Source organism: Humulus lupulus, chromosome 6, assembly GCF_963169125.1.
Source record: "Humulus lupulus chromosome 6, drHumLupu1.1, whole genome shotgun sequence".
NCBI classification, from domain to species: domain Eukaryota; kingdom Viridiplantae; phylum Streptophyta; class Magnoliopsida; order Rosales; family Cannabaceae; genus Humulus; species Humulus lupulus.
This window is the reverse complement of record NC_084798.1, coordinates 21,470,178-21,496,346: the sequence shown is the minus strand read 5'-3', so window position 1 is coordinate 21,496,346 and position 26,169 is coordinate 21,470,178. Positions and strand designations below refer to the sequence as shown.

At 34.3% G+C, this 26,169-nt stretch overlaps 2 protein-coding genes across 2 annotated transcripts; both read right to left on the bottom strand.

Moving 5' to 3' along the window:
• Positions 1-2,266: 2,266 nt before the first annotated feature.
• Positions 2,267-5,448, bottom strand: LOC133781847 (putative disease resistance protein RGA3). The gene has a single exon (XM_062220943.1). The coding sequence runs from the start codon at positions 5,341-5,343 to the stop codon at positions 2,533-2,535; it is 2,811 nt and encodes a 936-aa protein (XP_062076927.1). The 5' UTR covers positions 5,344-5,448; the 3' UTR covers positions 2,267-2,532.
• A 13,317-nt stretch (positions 5,449-18,765) lies between these two features.
• On the bottom strand, positions 18,766-22,159 carry LOC133781846 (disease resistance protein RGA2-like). The gene is made up of 2 exons (XM_062220942.1): positions 19,206-22,159; positions 18,766-19,110 (listed from the first exon to the last, which is right to left on the bottom strand). The coding sequence occupies exons 1-2, from the start codon at positions 22,010-22,012 to the stop codon at positions 19,098-19,100; spliced, it is 2,820 nt and encodes a 939-aa protein (XP_062076926.1). The 5' UTR covers positions 22,013-22,159; the 3' UTR covers positions 18,766-19,097.
• Positions 22,160-26,169: the final 4,010 nt, after the last annotated feature.

Genomic DNA, 26,169 nt, shown 5'->3' with positions numbered 1-26,169 from the left:
TCCTATTTTTGCCGCTTAAGTCGACGAATTGTAACTTTTGAATTGTAATGACATTTTTGGAACTGTAAACAACTTTGTAAACGTTATTATGTGATCCCATGTACATTTTAATGCTTTTAATGAAACATTCATTCCTTTTAACCGAAATTTTTAACCCTGGATCAGTAATCACACTTAGATGCACGTTTATGACATAATGACTCGTTTAGCGAGTTGAGCACTATTTAAAATACAGAGTGTAATGGTCTTGGCTAATTAGGGCGGTACAACTAGTCAATACCATTGCTGAGGTTAAGTGGCTTTCTTCTATGTTGTCAGAACTTAAAGTACATATTTCAGCTGCTCCAATAATTTGGGTTGACAATCAAAGAGCTGCATCCTTAGCTGCAAATCTTGTCTTTCACGCCCGGTCTAAGCATATTGAAATAGACCAACATTTTGTCCAAGATCAGATCCTAGCTAAGCAACTTGAAGTGTGTTATGTCCCTTCTATAGATCAAGTTGCTGACATTTTGACTAAGCCATTGCCAAATGAGCAATTTGTGTACTTAAAGTCCAAGCTTAAAGTGTGTTCTACACCCTTTCGCTTGAGGGAGGATGATGAACTAATACACGATTATAGTTAGCTAATAGTTAGTTAGTCAATGCTTATTCATATTAGTTGTACATTTTTGTTATTCATATAATAATTAGTTGTTGTAACAACTTCTTGTTATTTTGACTTTCATGATCTTGTAAAGGTTTAACAGAATGTACACTCCTATAAATACAATCCAAGTCTCTAGGCTCTATAACTTTTTGCAAGCATTTGAGACATTTTCTCTTAATTGTGTCTAAGATAGAATTTGCAATTGATAAGTTCCTTTACACAAGGAAGATATAGAAACAATAGTCAACCACCATACCTTTTTTTTTTCTTTCAAATTTTGAATCCTAATTGAATAATCAACCTCTCTCCTCTTGTAGTTTCTCCACAATCAATACCAGCTCCAGCTGAATTATGAGATTGATTGCCAAGTAGAGCATAAGTGTAAAAGAAGGCAATGGTGTTTTGAAATCTCTTTCATCTTCAAGACCCGAGGATCCCAATGCCAAAATTAGTTAAGTAAATAAGTTCTTGTTACTAATTCAACGACAGTCCCTTGAGAAACACAGTGTTTGTGCTAGTTAGACTTTACCACTAAAATTATTTGAAAAACTTATACACATTACATATACATCCAAAGATTTGAGCATTACCACTTTTCACTTTTGTACATTAATAAAATGATTTAATAAGAACGATTGCTGTATTGGTTGCAATAATGTATAGTAATTATTCTTAAGCCAAAGACACTGTCAAAACTGGAAAATTTTAAAGACTATAATCAAAATTATGAAGAGGAAAGGAAAATAACTGTAATAAGTAATAATCACTTAACACTCACTATCTATAGCAATGCTTTTCTTATGTTAGCCTATATACTATATATCTCGGCGACTAGTTAGTTCATATAGTGTCCTTTTTCTCAGAAAAAAAAAAACAAACAGATAAGAGATTTCATGTCAAATTAGATATGAAGCAAAGCTAATTTCTGCTGCTGCATTTTTTTTAATACTCAAAATATATCAACCAGAAATTTGTGCAACTTATACTTGATCATTTAAAAAATTTGGGAAAATTGTGCCTATATAAATGCAAGCATTGTCAAGTACGTCGACAACAATCTCATTGCTATGCTTGATTTAGCAAGTCATAGTAATAACTCTTAAGCAAAACATTGATAAGATATAAAAAGGAATAGCTTTGAATTTGTCAAAACTGGAATATTTTTAAGATTATAAATCAGAATAATGAAAGAGGAAATGAAAATAACAGGTACAGCTAATTAAAGTAATTTATAGTTTCTCACTTAACAACTTTGTTTCTAGCATTGTGCTTACTATCTCACAAACTCTTTTATATATAATAATCAATTATTTTTTGTTATAAGCAAAGCTATCTTCTTTTGAAGATGGCATATTTCTATTTATAACATAACAATTCAAGAGTCTGTTTGCGTCTTAAATATTCTAATAGAAATTTCCTGAAACATTAACGAGAGTGAAGCTATGAGATTGTGAAGCTGCTAATAGAGGTAACCTATAAAATTCATTTTCAAAAACAGAGATCCTCTGTTCTTTTTCAAAATTGGATACTGAAACTTTGCACTAACCAGTACTAATAGAAAACAAATAATTTTTGACATACCCCAAAATACAATATATCAATGACAGCACACAAATCTAATAACAAGAACCAATCTTGTTCTTATTAATGTTGCGCAGGTACAAAATGAGTCATATAATCATAAATAAATAGGCACATACATAATTGGTTTGCACTCAAATTTACATTCTAATCTATGAATAAGTACTCACTCTTGGGCAAACCTTTTGCTTCTATACTTCTTCTTCATCTATTTATATTCACTGCGTATATTAGTTACCTTTGCCTCATTCAAACAAACTATAATAAATTTTTTACTTTTATTTATTTATTCATTCATATTTTTACCTTTCGATAACAATGTTTGGGACATGACGAATCTTGGGCCAGTCCTCTCCTGTCTCCCTCTTGCAAGAATTCTCTAAAATATAACACCGACGAATCTCCAAATTCTTTAGTGGTGTTGACTCCAGGAAGTCAGGCAATGCTTCCAGCATCAAGCATCCAATTAGTACTAAGTTTTCGAGAGAAGGCATTATTTTCAAAGGGCCGTTGATCTTCCACCCCGCCACTCCTACCCATTCCTTCAACAAATCTGCATATTTTATTTGGAGTTGTTTGAGTTTGGGAAACAACGACTCTGCTGATGTGTTGTTATCCATTTCTACTCCCAAAAACTCAGGCCCCATCTTCTCCAAACCACCAGACCAATGTATGTGAAGCGATTCGAGACATGGGAGTCTCCCCAAAGGAGGCAATATGGTGTAGTTAACACATTCATACAAGTACAAACTCCTCATATTAATCAACGACATCATCCAACTTGGGGAAATGGATCCACCTAGATACCCCTCAATTCTAAGATATTTTAAGTTTTCATGTGGTCGCAGAGTTTCAAGTACAATCTCATGGGTTTCCATATCTGAATTAAAAGCAAATTTCAGTTCCAAGTGGACAAGAGCAGTTTTATTATGAAGTTGAGCTTCCTTAGCCTCTTCCTTGTGTTCTTCTTTGCCTAAAATTTCCAACCAAATTTTACGAAGACTATTCAATTTTTGAAAATCCCGTACATCTATTATCATTCTTTGTTTGTTGTAGGCCCAAAAGCTTTGATCCCGATTGTCCAACGTCTGAAGGCTTGTCAAGTTCCCAATACTTTTCAGCCTACTTTCAGTTAGCCCCTCACTTAAGCGAAGATGTCTTAAGTTAATTAGTTTTCCAACTTCTTCAGGCAGTTCTTTAATTCGACTCAAAAACTTCAAGGTTTGCAGATTAAACAAATTTCCAATTGTTGGAGGCACATTTAAGATAGTTTCAACACCCGAATCAATGCTGAGATATCTCAAATGTATCAAATCACCAATATTTGTTGGCAATTTCATCAATTCTCCCACCAAAATTAATGTTCTGAGACATCTCAAGTGTTGATGAGGGACCATACACCCTAAAGCACACCAAACCGTAAGAGTGTGCAAATTCTTCTTCTTGAGGTTTGAGAAAGTTGGAATTGCCAAAGAAATATGAATTAAGTTGAGATGACGAACATTCAATTCAACTCTTTTTTCAACCTCAGAAATTATTTGAATGGAACATTCATTTTTTGTGAGATATCGGGCAAAATCATGCACTATATCATGCATCTTGAATTTAATAGTGAAGTTATAATCATCATAATTAAATTCTTGGAAAAATGACCGCATAGCTAAATTTTGGAAGCACACGAGACCCATTTGTTCAAAACCATCTTGATCGTTGTTCCTTGACTTCAAATAACCTTGTGCTGCCCATTGTTGGATCAACTCATCTCTTTCAAACACATTATCTTTAGGAAAGACGGCACAATACAAGAAACATCGTCTTTCTACCGGAGTCAAATCATAATAACTGAATAACAATGGGTTGAAAAGCTCCACCTCCATATTTTTTAACTCCCAGATTTCACTTGTTGACATTTCTTGCCAGTATTCAATATCTTTAACACGCAAAAGACTCCCTATAGCCTTCGCAGCAAGAGGTAAGCCATTGCATTTACGTGCAATTTTTCGACCAATCGCATCAAAATCTTCCCTCACTTGCTCTGTCTTGTTGGAAAGAGCTATTTCTCTCAACAACAACCAACAATCTTCTTCTGTTAATTTATTCACACAAATTCTATTTTCATCCCCAATCATTCTGGCCACTTCCTCGTTTCGTGTAGTCACCACAACTCTACTCCCAAGCGCGCCAAGCCTTAAAATTTGTTCTAGTGAAAGCCACTTGCTATAGTCGGTAGTCCACACATCATCTAGTACTAGCAGAAACTTTTTGCCCTTAATTGATTCCCGAAATTTGTCTATTAACAACTCTAGCCCAATGACAGCTGGGGTTTGTCGAGTGACTTGTTCAATAATTTCTTTGGCAATCCTAGCAGTGTCAAATGGGTCTGAAACACAAACCCAAATCATGTTACCCTCGAAAAGGGTCTTAATCTCACCATCATTATAAACATTTCTGGCTAGAGTAGTCTTTCCAATCCCTCCCATTCCAACAATGGAAATGAATTTGGGTTCATTGTCATCTTGGTTACTCCCGCTCAGTCTTAATCGATCAATCAAAATCTGCTTATAGTTAAGCTGACCATAAATGACAGGCACATCAAGGAAGGAGGTGGTGTAGTCCGGACGCTTAAGTCCAACAGAATCGCCACTTGTTTCCCTAAAACCGAATCTGTCCTTTCTAAGGGTGATCCTCTCTATTTTTCTGTTTAGGCTTTGGATCTCTTTAGCAATTTTAAGACGATGAATAATCACATAAGGACTTAATTTGGTACAATGAAAACAAGAGAAGAAGAGCATAGAAGACCGAACCTTTGGACTCTCAGCTCCGTTTTCTCCTTGGTCAAATTCTGACTTGAGAATGGCAGTGTTCCACTTATCTAGCACAGAGTCCATGTCGTAGGATACATCTTTCAGATCTTCCACCCAGAGCTTCACAGCTTCTTCTTTCAATTGTCTCATTTCAGCATCTGTAAGAACTGCTTTGATGGCGACCAGATTACCTCGAAGGTTTTCAAGTTCTTTATTGACTCTCATGATCAGTTGCGTCTTTTTTCCTACAGATTCATGAGTGACCGAAGCCAACTGATCGAGGAGAACAGAGATCACAGCCTCAGCCATTGTTGCAGAGATGAGTGATTAATTGGTTGCTAAAAACGAAAGTGATGAGCAGTAATAGTCGATCTAGAAAAGCATTAGAAGAGTAAACTTGTCCACGTATATCTCAAGCGGTACTGTCTTGAATTATTATGATAGAGACCGTAAACGATGAGAAAAAAATCTGCCGTTCCAATTTTCTGTGCCTTTACTTTCCTATTCCATCGATTATTTTACTTGAAGACACCTCATTTATTGAATGAGTGTTAATATAATTAGAGCCACTCTAAGGGCTTGATTGGTTTCAAAATCAATGAATTTGGATAGTTAAATTGATTTGAAAATAGTCATTTTGAAAATAATATTTTCATTTTTCAAAATTTTGATTGGTTAGTCATTTTATATTTAAAATGATGTGGCCCTTATGAAATGTAAGAAAATTATAGAAAATGATAAAATATAGTTTTCAATTTTTATGTGTAAAAGCATACTCATTTTTCAAAATTTGTTTTGGATTTGTTTTTTAAAATAACCTGCCAATAAAAGATTATGTGAGATTTTTATATTTGAAGGATTCAAAAACATAAAATTATATTTGAATAACCCATTATGGTGTTGCACTAACACCAAAATTAAAGAATTTTAACATCATATTTTTTGTTCATTCCAACCACAACACAAAAAGTTATACCCAAAAAATATATTATTTATTATTATATTATTTTTAAAATTATTAGAAATATGTCTTAGTTTATCTCATGTTATATATATATTGTTTTTCATTTTATGTTTGGTGTATTTGATTTTAATATTAGAATGTAAGTTTGTAATATTTTAATTATCTTTTGTATATTTAATCAATTTTAATATTAATTTTATTTTCTTATATTGTAAAGTAAGAATTTTCACACAAATTAAAATAAATTATATAAAAAATTAATTATGAAATATTTGAAATTTTATTTAAAAAATTAAATTATGTGTATTTAAAATTTAAAAAACTCAACATAAAATATAGAACCAAATAATACTCTTATGTTTATATATATATAAGATATAAATATATTTATATTTAAAAAAAAAGTTTTGCCGTGTAAATAGTGCACTGCATATATGCCGTGTCACTGTTGACACACGGCTAAATGTTGTTAGTGATCCCGTTTGGTTGGAGGCATTTCAGCACAATAACTCTATATATATGGGGTATTCTCGTTTGGTAGGAGATGCTCTTAGGAAGAGAAATATATAAATTAATTTAAATATATATTAAATAAATAAATAAAGTGTCTTAAAATAATTAGTGAGATATGGAAGAACAAAAAATTAGGACTTATACAAGTATATATTGATTCAAATCGAAAAAAAAAATCATTTAAAATTTCAAAATACTAAAAAGTAAAATTAAAGTAAAAAAAAAAACATTTTTTTAACAAACTATTAAATTTGTTTAATCTTTTAACTATTAATAACGCATTGAACAAAGCAAATTTATGGTGACTCAGACTGCTCCATTATTATTCGTCTTTTTTTTTGGGGTCCATGTGTATGTCACGTGGTATTGACTTGTGTTCGTGTAGTAAATGATCTTGTCTACTTTGAATTTTTTATTTTATTTTTGATATTAGGAGCTGTACTTCTAACTTATAAGTTTAATTATTGAAAATAAAAATATGTTTTTTTTTTGCAATACTAAACCTTTCACAAATAAACTAAATTATAATAGATAGTCTATAACATATATAAATGAGTTACATATTTAGATAAATAGTAGTTGGGTGAACTCAACTACAAATTTTGGTAAGGTTTCTTTCTGTTCGTGGTGCATACAAAATTTCAAACTAACTTAGCTTAAATATCCATTTTAGTAGTCGACTAGCGATATCTGGTTTTTGCAAGACTTGCTGTAGTAGCTAGTCGGTAAAAACTACTATGTGATGAGCTTGAAAGTAGGGTCGCATTTTTCTTGATGCAAGTATTAAGCAGTAAGTCAATTTCTCTATAGCCGAATAGCGTAATTCTGCTCCCACAAGTCTTTTACTTATGTAGTATACTGCAATTTGAATGTTATCTTCCTCCCTGATTAAAACAGCACCGACAACATACTCTGTTATTGCTAGGTAGATGTACAAAGTTTCTCCTTCGATCAGCTTGGACAGAATGGGCGGTCGCGACATATGGTCCTTAAAAAAAACATGTTCGCACTCTTCTGTCCATTCGAACTTTTTGTCTCCCCTGAGTAGATTAAAAAACGAGACGCATTTGTTCGTAGACTTAAATATAAATCTTCTCAGAGTCGCAATTCTTCATGATTAGTGGTGAAAAATGCATATTAATTTATCTTAATGGTAAAAATAAATTAAGTTTAATTAATATTTTCATGGAATTAATATTATTTATTTTATAAATGAAAATATTTTATTATAATTTATTTTATTGTTATTTTGTAGGAATTAAAGTTGTATTTTGACATAAAGAAAAAGAAAGAAGAAAGAAATAATCAAAAGTGAAAAAAAGAGTTGAAAAAGTGACATTTTTTAAGGGAATTTGGCCCAAAATGAGCCCAAGCCCAAGCCCAAGCTTGCCATTACCTGGACATGTGGCGCGTCTCTATTGGCTGCACTTGGTCAACACTTTCAGCCACCTTTCAACTCAATTTTTGTGGGTTTTGGATCTTGCATCTTTCCATTTTGAGCTCTTAAGCTCATATTTTGTGGTGTTTTAGAAAAATGGTAAAATGACCATTCACTAAAATAACTAAGTTAATATTAATAATAAGATTTAATTTTTCAAAATCATATTTTATTATTAAGATTTCAAATTTATTTTGTAGACCCCATTTGTAATTTAATTTCTTTTTACTCTTTTTCTCCTTCTATAAATAGGAGTTCTTCTTTCATATTTGGTATGTAATTTTTACAGTAAAGAAACTATAGCAAAATTTCTACTCACTTTCTTCTCATATTTTATTCTTAGAATTTTGTGAGAATCATGAGCATAATGGTCTAATCTTCTTAGGAAGGTTATGGATGATTCCATATGCTAGTGATGTTATTTTGCTACTTTGACTTACTACATTCTTAATGTAATGTATTTGAGTTATTTATGTTCTTTCATCCCCATTTTCTATCTTGTTATCTTTATTTACTTGTACTAATAGTATATACGATTAGTCATGTTCTTTCTATGTGCTTCTAATTAGTAAAAATAATATTGATACATAATTTTATGTCTAATCTTCAATTGCATTATTGCCCTTGGGTATTTTGTCATTTTTAGATTTTTCATAAGATTAACATTGTGCTTTTAAAGTAAAGAATTTTATAACTCAAATGAATTTTGTTAGAAAATAATATGGACTTTAATGTTAGATTTTTCAAGTAAATGTTGGGATGTGAACTATTTACTTGTGTATTTTTGTAAATCAAGTAACTAAGTAACCAAACAAGCAAATGGATAATTCTTAAAACCTTTCTATTTCTCAAATTCTTGATTACACCTTACTTTTATTTCATTTATCTCATTTTATCATTTCATCAAAAAGACAACACCAAAATCTCAAATCTCTTTTCATTTCCATTTTTATTTATTTCATGTTACTAACTTTTTGTGTTATTTTTTTACTAATCTTTTGGTTTTAGGTTACCTCCTTGTAGATCGACCGCCCGATTTATACTACAACCATCGCTTAGTGGTTGTCACGATTTGGACGTTAAACAAATTTTGGTGCCGTTGCCGAGGAGGTAGTTTTCAAAGGTTTAGTGAAATTTTTATAAAAATGTTAGTAACTTTATTTGTATTTTTGTTGGAATAAATATTGCGTTAGTATAATTTTTTTTATTTACTAAATTTTAGTTAATTTGATTATTATTATAACAATTAAAGAAATGAAAAAAAATGGAGAATCCTTAAGGACTGCGACATAGACACACTGAGCCGCGGCATTGCTGGTTCCAGAGGCCCACGATTTTTGAAGGAATGAGGCGGGCCGCGGCATGGATAAGTAATGTCGCGGCATTATTTCCTGTAAATTTGATGCAGGCCGCGGCATTGTATGGATAGAGCCGCAGCCCGTGTGCGAAATCAGGGGTAAAAAGCCCTAATTTTGCCCTCATCCTCATTCACTTTCATAATTTCCTTTTTACCAACACTCAAAGCCTCTTTTCTCTCTCAATTCTCACAACCCCTTCTCCATCTTGAGAATTTCATCAGCCAAGGAGACAAAAAGGAGAAGCCTTGTGACAAGCAAGTAAGTGTCTTACATCTATTCTAGAGCTTTCTGATTGGAAGATAGATTACATTTTGGCATTGTGGACTGTTTTATATTTTTCTTGTGAGAAATCTAGGGGTTTTGTGTTTCTTTTCTGGTGTAAGGGGTTAGGTTGTGTGTTTATTGTACTCAATTTCTTTTAAACCAATTGGGGGGATTAGTCTGTTATTGTATTGAAAAAAAAAATGGGTCCTAAGCGCAATCCTCCTAGAGATGCCTCCTCAAAGAAAGCCTCTTCATCCCGAACTCAACCAACACCACCTCCTCCTGCTGATTTTGATACGCAGTTATTTGTCAATAAGCAAGCGGCTAACATGTTCAAAAAGATTCATGAGAAATCTGTGGTTAGGGAACAGGGATTTGAGTTTCAAGAGGAACCATTTGAAAATAACCATGCTCATGATATCATTCGGGCTGAAATAATGAGACGCAATTGGGGTTTCTTCTGCGACTCTACCCGTGTAGGAATGGCCAACTACTCTCAAATGTTTGAGTTATACGCCAATTTCCCATACCTTGATGCAGAAAAGCAAAATTTTATTAGGGGTAAAAAGGTGCCTACAGAAATTTATTCATTTAACCACTTACTGCACCTCCTTACATTGTCTGCGCTTGATGACGAGCATTTGCAGTTGGCCCATTTTAGCGAGCCAGATTATGATGCAGTGGCTGAAGTTCTGAGTATGGAAGGTGCTCGGTTTAATTATCATCATGGCAAGCCTAAAGACATGAACCGGTGGCAGCTTAACCCAATCGCTAAGGCGTGGGTTTATTTTGTAATTTCACGCTTATTGCCGACCTCTCATGTCTCTACTATTGATAGAGAGCGCTGTTTGTTGGTTTATGCTATCATGACCAAGATGACAATTGATGTGGGTCGAATAATTCGTTACAGCATTCGCAACATCAGTAGATTCAATACTACTGCTGGTGTTGCTCATGGTACTTTTATCTCGACCCTATGTAATACTTATGATGTACCGGTCTTCGCCAGCGATCTAGTTCGGAAGCCAACGGGGCCAATTAATCAGACTTTGTTTGCGGCATTTCCTTCGGCTTCTCTTACGCCGCTGTCCCCTGGCCAGCATTATAAGCGTAGAAGGGCTGATGAAGCAGCTGACATTGATCAAGTGGAGGAGGATGGAGCAGATGAAGCGGGCCCTAGTAATCCACCTTCGAATTTGGCAATTGGTGGGCCCATTGATGAGCACACGCAACGCACGCATGATCGATTGGATTATCTTATTCGGAAAAATCAATACTTAATCCAGTCGCATCATGCGCAAAATTAGCATTACAATGACTTCCTGGTGCAACATAATGAGTATGGGCGGGTTCATATAGAGGAGTTGAATGCCTTAGTCACGAGGTGGACTATGAGTTCTGCTGATGAAAATTACTTCACTCCTTCACCTCAGTTCAATCCATACAACCCGCCACCACCACCTCCGCCATACTGACGTGGCGTACTTTTTGAGGTAAGTCTTCTTTCCTTACTCTTCATGTCACATTGGGGACAATGTGCAATTTAAATTTTGGGGAGGGACTTATCAGTTATTATTTTTATCTTTGTTTTTATCTTTGTTCTGTTAATTTTAGTTTGCCGATAATTTGTTTGTAATATCATTTGTCATCAATTTGTGAGATAGTAATTGTGTGAATAACCGTGTGCTTAGTTGATTACTCTTGGGATTAAGTTTAAATGTTTTGTTGGAAATTTGAATATGTTTTGTAAATTGGGGCAATTAGCTTATGTTATATATGTTTTACTTGGGTACGAGGAATGAATGGTGGAATCTGATAGAACTTGCATTACTTGTCTTTTGAGACGAAATCCTTGATGACATGTGTTTTGGAATATGATATAGGCAATCTTTTGGAATGTTTGGGCCTTTCAAGCTTACCCTTATCATTATTTTCCCTAGTTTGCTCATTTGTGCCTTAACTTGTTTTGTTGATTGTTTAACCAATTCATTAAGCCAAAATTGTACCAATTATTTTTCCCTGTCCTATGAATTATGCCATAAGCTTAGAAATAAGTTTAGGGGAGCGATTTGTGATTGGGTAGAGAGAAAAAGAAGGAAAAACATATTAGTGTGAGTGGATGAACAATGTAATTTTATTTTTTTTCGGTTGAGACAAGTGTAAAGTGTAAAAATACTTGCAACATCACTGTAAATCAGTTTCAATTTGTGTCTTCAAAAAAAAAAAAAGTGATAAAAAAAATAAATAAAAATAAAGTGATGTTGGTGTATTGATTATGAGTTGTCAATCATTAAAAAATGGGTGAATTTTGGGCTGGCAATTAAAACGCAATGTGGGTTGTTTGATTGATTTTTTTTAGGTGCTTATGGTATAATGAAGCCTAAATGTCTTTTTATCTACCTTTACCTAAGCAAAAAATGCATGAACCTTGAAAGTCCTGTTGATTCCAAAATATGTGTTGTTAACATTAGTGGAGAAAGGCAAGTATGCAAGCATATTGAATTTTGGTGAGTGGATTGTTGAAAGAGTAAAATATGTATGATGTATTCTAATTGCACATTTTGTTATTTACAACTCATATTCTAATTTTCAACTGAGGCATTTGGGTTAATTGTGAGAGTGATTATACTGAAATTCTGGTTGAAAATCGCATTTGTTATTTCGCGATTGATGACAATGTGTTGTGGACAAAGTGGAGGCTTTATTATTTGTGTGTTTTGTTTTGTTTCAAGTCTAAAGTCAATCTTTACTCGAGGGTGAGTAAAAGTTAAGTTTAGGGGAGTTTGTTGAGTCTAGTTTTTGTCATGTTTAGATGGAGTTTTAAGTAGTCTTTTATCTCTTTTTTCTTTCATTTAGTGCGGGTTTATGCTGTGTTTGCTTGTCTTTGTGAATATCAGGAAGAACTGAGTACTTGGAGGAAAATGTCAAAGAAAGGGAAGAAATAACCAAGTTTTATAACTTATTTCGAGAAAGGATGAATCTCAACATGATTTGGAGTTGTTGGTGAATTTTTGGGATAAAATCTTGAAGAATTGAGAAATTTCTTAAGAGCCGCGACATGAGCAAAGTAGAGCCGCGGCTAGCTAGTGAAACAGAGCCATTGTTTTGAAGGAGAACTACGGGCCGCAGCATGGCTAAAGAGGGCCGCGGCATAGAAGGGCATCAACCCAGAAATCTTAGACACGGGCCGCGGCATGGCTGAGTAGGGCTGCGGCATGGAAAGGACAAATCGCGAAGGAATTTAGACACGGGTCGCGGCATGGTGCAAATAAAGCCGCGGCCCGCCTCTATAAAAACTGAATTTTAGGTTTTTATAAGGGGAAAATAAGGAAGAAAAGGGGCGTACGGATTTCGGGTGTGGAAATTGCTTGAAGGCTGGAAGGCTTGGAGTATTCAATCTACATGTTTTTCTTCTACTTTCTGATGTTATCTTTAATTGTCTTTGTGATTAGCATAATGATTATGAACTAATTCTCTGTTTAAGATTTTCAATTGCATCACTTGAATCTCTATTATGAATTAATGCAATTTCAATTTTCTTCTTCTTCAATCTTCTTCAATTCCATATAACCTGTTCTTATTGATTGATTATCGATTGGCCATCTATAGTCATTATATATATGTTTTTAAATCAAAATCTGAGAAGTGAGATTTGAATTTGCTGTGGTTATATTGGACATAATTTTAATTTGGAACAAAAGTATCCATATTAATTGTGTAACTGTTTATTAAGTTGTCGAGATTAATGCTTATTTTGTGGTTCAATTTACCATAGAATTATAAGAAATTGTCACCTAGGTTGAGTTTATAATTCATAATATGATTATAGGCTGCTTTATCAACTTGTTAATTGAATTAGGTAGAAAGAAGAAGAATTTAGTATTTTGCATTAGGAAATGATTGGGAGGATAGTTGATGAGATTAAATATCCTAATTATTTCTTCAGTGTTTAAATCCAAGGTTTTGCTATTATTTGTTATTTTATTTAATTTTTAATTATTGTTTCTGAATATTATAGTTTCTTTTGCTGTGTCTATAAGAATCAAGAATTCTAATTGATCAAATAGAAAGAGAAATTAATTGACTTGTAATTGAGAATTCAGTACTTGAGGAGGATACTTGGTTTTGACCATATTATTACAAATTGCGACTGTGTGCACTTGCATAGCATATAAATCCGCAACAATTATTTTAAATATATATAATAAAATGAATTATAATTCTATAGTATAAATAAATATTTATATAAATAATCTCTATATATATGATATCTAAACACAACATTAACATAAATATATATTTACATGGCTACATGACATATATATAAAATACAATAATATTTAAAAATAATTTAATAATAGAAATAAAATTAATGTAGAGAGTAGTATACATGTGTTGACGTGATTCTTCGTCAACAGGTAATTATACGAATAAGTGGGATGGATTAGTGCTAATTGGTGAATCGTAATATGAAAATAATTATATTTTAGACTGAAGAAACTAATATCATGGGAAGATGTTCATTCCTTTCTTTTTAGGTGGTTCAAAGGTTAAAATCTCTCTAGTCCACCAGGCGATATTATTGATATCTTTTGACTATTTCTTATAGAGTGTTTCTTTACAAAAATATCCAACCCCTTGCACCACCCAGGGTTTTGGTATTTATAGGAAGAAGATATCCGGGTTGGCAATGGGGTCATCCCGTGATCTCTTTATCCTTCACGTCATCTCTGTGACACTGATGATTAATTCCTAAACTTTGCAGTGAAGTGTGGTCTAATCAATAGGTAAGGAGAGATAGTGGGCCGCATGGTCCAAATCAGGCATGGGATGTCTGAACACGCACGTTTATACTGCGTGTCCGAGAATTCAAGAATAGAATAGACACGTGATGTCTGATATATATACGTTTATATTGCGTGGTTGACTTTGCAACGATTCAGATGTCAGATCTCTGTTGCATCGCGAGCTTAGTATGGCGCCAACTCATGACACTCATACTGCTGACATGATGCCTCTGAATAGCAGTTAACTCTTCAATCAACTCAGGCTAGACAGAAGGAGGCCCGTAACAAACAGCTCCGGGTGGACGATCAACACGTGTCAGATCGAATTAGGCCCTTTTCTAGCTCGTCAATATGCGCAGATATTTAGGGCGTACATCTGCCCCCCAAGCCCCTGCTCGTGACCCATGACGTCATCTGCGGTCTTCACAACGGGGGCTTTTAAGTATCCCTTTCGACTTTTCATGTCCCGCCCACTGCATGGGCATCGGACACGTGGAGCGCCGTGGTTGGCGACTGTTCGATTTATGAGAATTGCATTAAATGGCCTAGCCTGCTTTCGGCCGTCGTTTCGCCTCTCGAGTTATGACCCTCGTATCTCGCATTAATTTGATCGAACGGTCCTCGTTCCTTTATGTCTCTTACGCATATATAAGGTTGGTCATCTTCCGTATTAGCCACCCTTCATTTGAAATTTTATTTTCTCATTTTCTCTCCTTTTTAATCTCAGAAGTTTCTCTTCTTCTGGTTATCATCCCAGAGATCCCTACGCTCTCGCCATAAGAGTTTCTGCACCAGTCTAGCTTCAAAGACTCCACCAGGACTCCGATTCCTACGCTTTTTGTGACTTCCACATGGAAAATACATTGTAAGACCTCTGTCTATTGCATGTTTTGATATTTCCATTTTTCTGTTAGGTAAACCTCTTTCTTAGTCGCACACTGTAGGTTTTTTTGGCTGATTTTTGGTGCATAGGTTTTGATCCTAGGTATATCGACTATATGAGAACATGTCTAGGAACATGATGTTTAGGACAAGATAAATTATGGGTAATTTTTCTGAGTAGCTTTAGGGAATGCCTGTTTGGAAAGGGGAAGATGAGAGGTTTCTAAGGTGCAAAACCGGGTAGCTTAGGGGTCACACTTCCTAGGCGGGTTTGCTTTTTAAAACTTTCCCTCCAAGGTAAACATTATCCTGACTCTCCTGACACACAGATCCTGAGCAATCGGAGATCCGTTGGAAACGTGGGCGCGTGACCATGGAAACGCATGGCTTCACACACCGTGGGCTGAGATTACCTCAGCCCGTGTACGAAAATCACTTCTCGCACTATATCCCATTTTCTATTTTTAGGTCGCCTATTTAAACTTTTCTTCATTCTTGTTCGTTAGGCGACCAGATGGGACCCAAGAAGAACGTACCCAAGAAGAGCACGGCTGGCTCGTCATCCCAGCGGGCCAGCAAAAGGAAAGGGATTGCTGTGGATTCTCCCATCCTCCACTTTGGTCCCATAGTGGAGAAAGAGGTCGAGGTGGGACCTGATGCTTTCTTCGAGGCAGAGAGGATAGTCTCGAAGATTACGACCCAAGGGAGGGTCAACAAGATTCTGCTTGTTAGAGAATATATTTTTATACTCAAATGAAATATGGAAAAACCAATATACAACTCTATGCAAAAATATAATAGACAAAGTAATTGATTAAATAAATATTACAACTCAATTGCTCAAAATACAAGTAACTAGAAAGATGTAGGAGAAGAAGATTACAAACTCAAAACAATAATAATACAAGTAAATAATATCAACAAGATCAAAAGAATGAAAACACAAACAAACTCTCACACAACCAAAGTGTAGAGTAGTGGGGATCACCAACTTGAACAAGGTTCAAGACCTTTGTCCAAATGCTTATTTCCCCCTATTCTCTAAGCACTAATATGGCGTTTGGTTGGAGGTAATGAAAACAATGAAATAGGAATAGGAATAAGAATAGTAATGGAATGGAATAAGAAAGGTAATGCGATTATGTTGTTTGGTTAGAATAATTGAATCAATGATTGAATACCTATTCTTATATTTGGTTGACTATGGAATGGAATGGAATAAATTTATTTTGGACAAAACCCCCAAAGTGCTTAAAATATGATTAATAAATTAAAATAAACATACTAAATATATATATATATATATAGATTTACTAACAATGACGTTACTTTTTTTTCATATTCTTTTTTTACAAAATAATATTTAATATTCCTACTTTTTTTTTTAAGCATAATAATTCTACTTTTGAACACTACAAAATATTAAAATTATCAATAAGAATTTATTTTTATTAAGTATTTTTTTAATGTTAAATGCAATTTACTTTAATTATCACTAAATACTATTTTATATTTTTAAAAAATAAAATAATATAATAACATAAAAATGTTAAACTAAACATTATAACATATTTATATTCTAATAATCAAAAGAGTTTTTGATTACTGAGATCAAACTTTGTCCATACAGATGAAATATCACTAGAAATCGTATAAGGGTAATTAGGGTAAGGAAAGGTAAGGAGTGGAATAAAATTATAATTCCACTGACTCAAAAGTGGAAAAGTTATTCTGTTAGTTTGGTGGAATAAGCATTACAATGGAATTCTTTTCCAAACTTGTTATTTTCAACCAAACAAAAGAATCTGGCACATTAATATTTCATTCCTTTCTTTTCTGGCCCATTACCATCAACCAAACGGGCCCTAAGGGATCTCTCAAGGAAATAACTCTCTGGAATAATCAAGCCTCAAGGTGTATTTTTCAGCCAAGTGCTTTGTGGATGAAAAATGGCGTGTCTTACAAGTGAGCATTAGGTTCCTATTTATGGAGTTTTGAGACACCTTTGAATTTCAAATTCCACCAACCCTGATGGTTGTTACCAATGATTAATTGAATGTTTATGGAATCAAAATAAAGACTTGGGAGTTACTTGGCTGTTGGAAACGTGCAAAATTGGATAAAAACCGAAGTTGGAAAATGTTGTCAGCCGCTCAGGCCGCAGCCTGAAAAACACGAGCCGCAGCCCACGGTGTGTTTTTGCCTATTTTTGCCTCTTGGGCTGCTGCCTAAAAAACATAGGCAGCGGCCCAAATCGTTTTTTCAGCAACCAATTTTCCAAATTTGCCAAAACGTTCCAACTTCATTCCCACTTGATTTTGTAACTTCCATACACATTATGGGAGTTAAAATCACATCTCTAACAGCCATATTTTACATATGACTTTAAGAAATTCAAATCAAAATGTGTAATATCAAATCTACACATTATTGGGTAATATTTGGGAGTTACAAGTTTGTAACTCCAAAAATATATCGCATTTGGGCACATACATGTGTCTAATTTTGTGACTCTCAATAATATGTTACAAGGTCTGACAAATCACATTTGTGTGACAAATTACATTATGTCACATTATTTAATCTAACATTATATTATTTAAAATAATATAACACTGCTGTCCCATAACATCGAAATCGGGACAGGCGCTCTTGTTGCCCGACCTCCCCTCGAGGGCGAGAAGAGTTGCACACCCCTCTACGAGGAGTTCGCGGCTTGGAGCGACGAACACCTCAAGGCTGGGGCCTTCCTACCTTTGGACCAGTACTTCGCGAATTTTTTGAATTACGTGAAGCTGGCTGCCTTCCAACTGCCCCTAACTCCTATCGTCTACTGGCGGGGCTGAGGTACCTCTTCCTGAGGCACGAGTGGGAGGTCCCGACCCCAACAGACATCCTTTTCTTCTTCTGCCTCAAATCTAGCCTGGATCAACCGGGGCGAGGCGACAGGTTCTACTACTTGACCCGTTTTCCCAACTCTCCTGCAGTCATCGAGCTACCTAGCCACCCCCAATGACTTCAAGGGCCAGTTCTTCATGTCGACGGGGTTTCGCAACTGCAAATACCACCACTTCAACCGTCCTCGTAAGTTCTCTCTATTCTCAGCTCGCAAAATCACCACATTGCTTTATTTCTTTTCATGCGTGTTGACTTGAACATCATCGTGCAGCCATCTTTGCGAGGACGACCAAATCGGTGACCCTTGGGAGTCAATACGAAACCTTGGTGGGGCTCCCATCAAGTGAAAAAGACTACCGCCAGCTCGTATCTGATGAGACGATGCTGGCATGTAAGTTGATTTCTTCGGGCCAGACTCTGGCCTTGAGGAGGTTGCGGGCTATCCCAGTAGCTCGCGAGCTGGTGCCTATCCTCGAGGGGGATGCTGCGGACAGTGACGAGCATGACGAGGAAGATTTCCGTCTTAAATATTCTAATAGAAATTTCCTATAACATTAACAAGAGTGAAGCTATGAGAGTGTGAGACTGCTAATAGAGGTAACCTATAAAATTCATTTTCAAAAACAGAGACCCTATGTTCTTTTTCAAAATTGGATACTGAAACTTTGTACTAGCCACTACTAAAAGAAAACAATAATTTTTGACATACCCCAAAATACAATATATCAACGACAGCACACAAATCTAATAACAAGAACCAATCTTGTTCTAATTAATGTTGCGCAGGTACAAAATGAGTCATATAATCATAAATACATAGGCATACATAATTGGTTTGCACTCAAATTTACATTCTAATCTATGAAATATGAGGAAAGTCTTACCAAAATATCGTATGACAAGGGTTGAATAAGTACTCACTCTTGGGCCAACCGTTTGCTTCTATACTTCTTCTTCATCTATTTATAGTCACTGCGTATATACAAATGGCAGAGTTAGTTACCTTTGCCTCATTCAAACAAACTATAATCAGTTTTTTACTTTTTTTTATTCATTTATATTTTTACCTTTGGATAATAATGTTTGGGACATGACGAATCTTGGGCCAGTCCTCTCCTGTCTCCCTCTTGCAAGAATTCTCTAGAATATAACAACGACGAATCTCCAAATTCTTTAGTGGTGTTGACTCCAGGAAGTCAGGCAATGTTTCCAGCGTCAAGCATCCAATTAGTACTAAGTTTTCGAGAGAAGGCATTATTTTCAAAGGGCCGTTCATCTTCCACCCCGCCGCTCCTACCCATTCCTTCAACGAATCTGCATATTTTATTTGGAGTTGTTTGAGTTTGGGAAACAACGACTCTGTGGATGTGTTGCTATCCGTTTCTACTCCCAAAAACTCAGGCCCCATCTTCTCCAAACCACGAGACCAATGTATGTGAAGCGATTCGAGGCATGGGAGTCTCCCCAAAGGAGGCAATATGGTGTAGTTAACACATTCATACAAGTACAAACTTCTCATATTAATCAACGACATCATCCAACTTGGGGAAATGGATCCACCTAGATACCACTCAATTCTAAGATATTTTAAGTTTTCATGTGGTCGCAGAGTTTCAAGTACAATCTCATGGGTTTCCATATCTGAATTAAAAGCAAATTTCAGTTCCAAGTGGACAAGAGCAGTTTTATTATGAAGTTGAGCTTCCTTAGCCTCTTCCTTGTGTTCTTCTTTGCCTAAAATTTCCAACCAAATTTTACGAAGACTATTCAATTTTTGAAAATCCCGTACATCTATTATCATTCTTTGTTTGTTGTAGGCCCAAAAGCTTTGATCCCGATTGTCCAACGTCTGAAGGCTTGTCAAGTTCCCAATACTTTTCAGCCTACTTTCAGTTAGCCCCTCACTTAAGCGAAGATGTCTTAAGTTAATTAGTTTTCCAACTTCTTCAGGCAGTTCTTTAATTCGACTCAAAAACTTCAAGGTTTGCAGATTAAACAAATTTCCAATTGTTGGAGGCACATTTAAGATAGTTTCAACACCCGAATCAATGCTGAGATATCTCAAATGTATCAAATCACCAATATTTGTTGGCAATTTCATCAATTCTCCCACCAAAATTAATGTTCTGAGACATCTCAAGTGTTGATGAGGGACCATACACCCTAAAGCACACCAAACCGTAAGAGTGTGCAAATTCTTCTTCTTGAGGTTTGAGAAAGTTGGAATTGCCAAAGAAATATGAATTAAGTTGAGATGACGAACATTCAATTCAACTCTTTTTTCAACCTCAGAAATTATTTGAATGGAACATTCATTTTTTGTGAGATATCGGGCAAAATCATGCACTATATCATGCATCTTGAATTTAATAGTGAAGTTATAATCATCATAATTAAATTCTTGGAAAAATGACCGCATAGCTAAATTTTGGAAGCACACGAGACCCATTTGTTCAAAACCATCTTGATCGTTGTTCCTTGACTTCAAATAACCTTGTGCTGCCCATTGTTGGATCAACTCATCTCTTTCAAACACATTATCTTTAGGAAAGACGGCACAATACAAGAAACATCGTCTTTCTACCGGAGTCAAATCATAATAACTGAATAACAATGGGTTGAAAAGCTCCACCTCCATATTTTTTAACTCCCAGATTTCACTTGTTGACATTTCTTGCCAGTATTCAATATCTTTAACACGCAAAAGACTCCCTATAGCCTTCGCAGCAAGAGGTAAGCCATTGCATTTACGTGCAATTTTTCGACCAATCGCATCAAAATCTTCCCTCACTTGCTCTGTCTTGTTGGAAAGAGCTATTTCTCTCAACAACAACCAACAATCTTCTTCTGTTAATTTATTCACACAAATTCTATTTTCATCCCCAATCATTCTGGCCACTTCCTCGTTTCGTGTAGTCACCACAACTCTACTCCCAAGCGCGCCAAGCCTTAAAATTTGTTCTAGTGAAAGCCACTTGCTATAGTCGGTAGTCCACACATCATCTAGTACTAGCAGAAACTTTTTGCCCTTAATTGATTCCCGAAATTTGTCTATTAACAACTCTAGCCCAATGACAGCTGGGGTTTGTCGAGTGACTTGTTCAATAATTTCTTTGGCAATCCTAGCAGTGTCAAATGGGTCTGAAACACAAACCCAAATCATGTTACCCTCGAAAAGGGTCTTAATCTCACCATCATTATAAACATTTCTGGCTAGAGTAGTCTTTCCAATCCCTCCCATTCCAACAATGGAAATGAATTTGGGTTCATTGTCATCTTGGTTACTCCCGCTCAGTCTTAATCGATCAATCAAAATCTGCTTATAGTTAAGCTGACCATAAATGACAGGCACATCAAGGAAGGAGGTGGTGTAGTCCGGACGCTTAAGTCCAACAGAATCGCCACTTGTTTCCCTAAAACCGAATCTGTCCTTTCTAAGGGTGATCCTCTCTATTTTTCTGTTTAGGCTTTGGATCTCTTTAGCAATTTTAAGACGATGAATAATCATATAAGGACTTAATTTGGTACAATGAAAACAAGAGAAGAAGAGCATAGAAGACCGAACCTTTGGACTCTCAGCTCCGTTTTCTCCTTGGTCAAATTCTGACTTGAGAATGGCAGTGTTCCACTTATCTAGCACAGAGTCCATGTCGTAGGATACATCTTTCAGATCTTCCACCCAGAGCTTCACAGCTTCTTCTTTCAATTGTCTCATTTCAGCATCTGTAAGAACTGCTTTGATGGTGACCAGATTACCTCGAAGGTTTTCAAGTTCTTTATTGACTCTCATGATCAGTTGCGTCTTTTTTCCTACAGATTCATGAGTGACCGAAGCCAACTGATCGAGGAGAACAGAGATCACAGCCTCAGCCATTGTTGCAGAGATGAGTGATTAATTGGTTGCTAAAAACGAAAGTGATGAGCAGTAATATTCGATCTAGAAAAGCATTAGAAGAGTAAACTTGTCCACGTATATCTCAAGCGGTACTGACTTGAATTATTATGATAGAGACCGTAAACGATGACCAGAAATTATAAAAGCACATATTGATTAAAACAGAAAAAAAAAATCATTTCAGATTCCAAAATACTAAAAAGTAAAAATGAAGTTTAAAAAAACATTTTTTTAACAAGGCAAATTCTTCTATGCTCAAAGGAAGGTGGGTCTACTTATTATATAGTTTCATCACCTAAGATATTTAGAATTATAATGTGAACTTACTACAGCCGGTTGGGTAAACAGTCTCTCTTTTTTTTTATTCTTTGTAAGAATTAAAGTTGTGCTTTTTTGATAAAAAAAGTAGGTAATCATTTAGAATGATGTGTTTTTACAAAGTATTATTTTGGTAATTTTTGTTTTCAATAATGCTTATATGATATTTTGTATTTTAAAATACCCTAAATTCAAATTTAATTAATAAAATTTTACCAATTTAATCAAACTGCTATCAATTATATAAGATCCAAATTTAAATTTAATTATTTAATTACATATAACCGATGACAGTTTAATCATATTGACAAAATTTTATCTATCAAATCTGACAAAATTTTATCGATCAAATCTGAGTCTAGGGTATCAAATATGTACCATATAAGTATTATTAAAAATAAAAGGTAACAAAATAATACTTTGAAAAAACATAGAGTATCAAATCAGTAAATTCGCTACAAAAAATAGTAAAGTGAGGGCACTAAGGACAATTTTAGTAGAAGTTGGATTTTATTTATGAAATTGGTCACGTACAAATTTGCCAGTAAGTAAGTAATTAAATGCTTATGTTACATAATCCAAATCAAAGAAAAAGTAATATTAATTGTTCAGTTGTTTTGTAGGTGAACTTTCAATTTACTTCTAGCAACCAACAAATGTAGTTCTGTATTGTTAGAAGGGTTGGCATTTTGGAACGATTGAATTAACATTAATTAAGTTTAAAAATATATATTATAAATATGATTTGAGAATATCATATGGTAGAATAAGTTATATGAAATGTATATTCTAATTATTTGAAGTGGTGTTTTTTTAAACAAAATAAAACAAACTTATAATGGTAGAATGCTTAGTATTAATTATTTTTTCTAATATATTTAACGATAAAATTAATTAGATTTTTTTAAAACAAAAAACTCTTATAGATGGTCGAATGTTTAACACTGATGAATTTTGTCAATTTATTACACAATAAAATTAAGGGTTTATACTTTTTTAGACCCTGTGTTTTTCCCCATTATTTGTTTGGACCCTGTGTTTTGATAAATTACTTTTTGGACCCTATGTTTTGTAAAATTGTTAAAATCGAACCCTAAACTCAATTTTGATGAAGAAAAAATTTAATATAACAACATAGTTTTTAAGCAAAATGATTTTATTTTTGTTCTGAATTGTTAGTTTGGTAAATTATTTGTGATTTTAGTTGATAAAACATTGACCAAAATCAGGTTTAGGGTTCTATTTTAACCATTTTACAAAATATAGGGTTCAAAAAGTAATTTGTCAAAACACAGGGTCCAGGAAAAAAATACAGGGTCCAAAAAGGTATAAACCCTAAAATTAATTAATTTTTAAGAAAAAAAACTTTTATAGATGGTAGGATGTTTAACATTAATTGATTTGGACAATGTATTTAACAATAAGATTTATTAGATGTTATTTTAATAAAAAATAAATAAATGGTAGAATGATTAACGTGAATGTTCAATATTATTTTTACTATTGTATTTGAGAATAAGATTAATTAGATTGTTGAATGTTTAACATTAATAAGTTGTAGTTTTCTTGTGATTTATATATATTATTCTACAAATAGTATAGTAATGATTAATTTGTTCGTCAATGCTATGATGAAGTTGTGGTGATGACTTACTTTCATAATTGTTGGCAATTCGACAGTTAGTTAAGTATGAAATACCCCATAATTAGCTAGGTTGCCATAAAGTACTGCATCATCATAGTGTGATCAGTGTCAATTGACACCAATTGGAGCATTTTGACTGCTAAAGTCAACTAATATACTTTTATAAGTGTGATTGTTGATCTTGGAACATTGTTGGTGGCTATCCAACTGTTGATTAGGTCTGAAATAACACATAATTAGCAAAATATTTCATAACATTACTACAAAAAAGGTCATTTGTGTTAGTTTCTATCTGCCACAATTGAGTTTTTGTGTCAGTTTTATATGTGATGTGGAATCCCATGACGCAAACCAGGTTGGCATGTACGTCAGTGGGGCACTGCCACAAACAACTTGGAATTTGTGGCAGTGCCCCACTGACGCAAACACTAACGTTTGTGTCAGTTGGGCATTGTCACAAATGCCACGTTTGTGACAGTGCCCCACTGACGCAAATACTATATTAAAAAAAATGCTATGAACCCCGACCAGTGTACCTAGCCACCCCATGCGACCCCAGCCCCCTTGTACTCAGTCCCCAGCCAGCCACCTCTCAACCCCGGCGACCCCAGCCACCCCCCACGACACCCACGACCTCTGCCACATACATGACCCATGCGAACCTAGTCAGAGAAAAAATCAAGAGGAGGGTTTTTGGGTTTTGTTTTTCAAACAATATAAACTTCAAAATCAGAAATCTATACAATTTTTTTAAAAAAAAACTATGTATAAGGTGTTGGATTAGCTCATACATGATCTTTATTTATTTTCATGTATATCTAATATTAAACAAATTAATACAAGATAGCCTAAAACATGTTTCTAAAATTGAATTCAAAGAGAAACAAAGAATAGAATACTTACAGTATACGCAGCAGAATGAAAGAGTCTTTTCTTCAGTTTCTCTAACTCTTGTATCCTCTCTGTCGCAAAGTATTATCAAGAAACTGAACCGATCTTCTATTTTCTTCACAATCTTCCAATATATCCTTAGAACCACCTAGACTAGTGTGGACAATTCTCAACACATGAGATAGATATACAGAGAAGAAGAGAAAATAACAAAGAGGCTTAGAAAAAGACTTGTGTTTAGAGAGAATCTAAAACTATCAGAAAATCTGACTTGTGACTTATGTTTTGACTTCTCTCTAAGCACTCATTTTATAGACTCAATTAGGTCATTTAATTTAATTGAAAAATTAATAAAATAATAGCCATTTTAAATCCCTAGGTCGAAATTATCATGGGTTTTAGGCCCGTGATATTTCCCATTTGATTATAAGCCCATTGGACTTAAAATCAAGACCAGTATTATTTTCTATCGATTTAATTAATTAACTAATTATTTAAATCCTTTATCAAATTAGTTATTTATAATTTGAACCTTGATTTAAACTTATTTATTAATTTAGATACCAATTTATCTTAATTAATAAATCTGCCATAATTTTTATTTTCTTCTCAAAATTACACAACTCTGTGAAACTATCCAAAATTGACCTGGTCAACTTTGATAATTCTAATTGATAATTAAATCAATTAATTGAGACTATGTAGATGATTTTATCCAAGGTATAATGAGGACCATGGGATTATGAAATAAGCTCCAATAAGTTATCATAAATCTAACAAATAAATTTACTAACTTATTAATTCCCCGTGACTCCACTATAGACTTGGAATTACACTCTTGAATTCATAAAACAAACATAGATACACTATTAATTATCCATTGTTACAACCATAATTGTCACTCAATCCTCTATAGACGGTCTACAATGAGATAGAACTAAAATACCGTTTTACCCATCATTGTATTTTATCCTTAAAACACTTAGTTTCTTGTAAATGATATTTCAGTAAACTAATTTAATTACTGAAATGAGATCTCTATCATTTAACACCTTGAACCAAACTAAAAGGAAACCATTGTTTCACTTCTTCATCAGAAGCTATAGATGTTCATATCTATGATTAACACTCTCACTTAATTATACTACCGAGTTCCCAAGATGTAAGTATGGGCTAGTCCGTAGGGTAAGCTGGTAACGAACAAGTCAAATAACTCAAATAATACAATCAGTTAGAATACTAACCACTCAGAATTGAGATTGAATTGACCTATGGTCAACTA

What these genes read in the sequence shown, in the direction of transcription:
- LOC133781846 (XM_062220942.1), bottom strand. Translation starts at nt 22,012, where the DNA reads ATGGCTGAGGCTGTGATCTCTGTTCTCCTCGATCAGTTGGCTTCGGTC.
- LOC133781847 (XM_062220943.1), bottom strand. Translation starts at nt 5,343, where the DNA reads ATGGCTGAGGCTGTGATCTCTGTTCTCCTCGATCAGTTGGCTTCGGTC.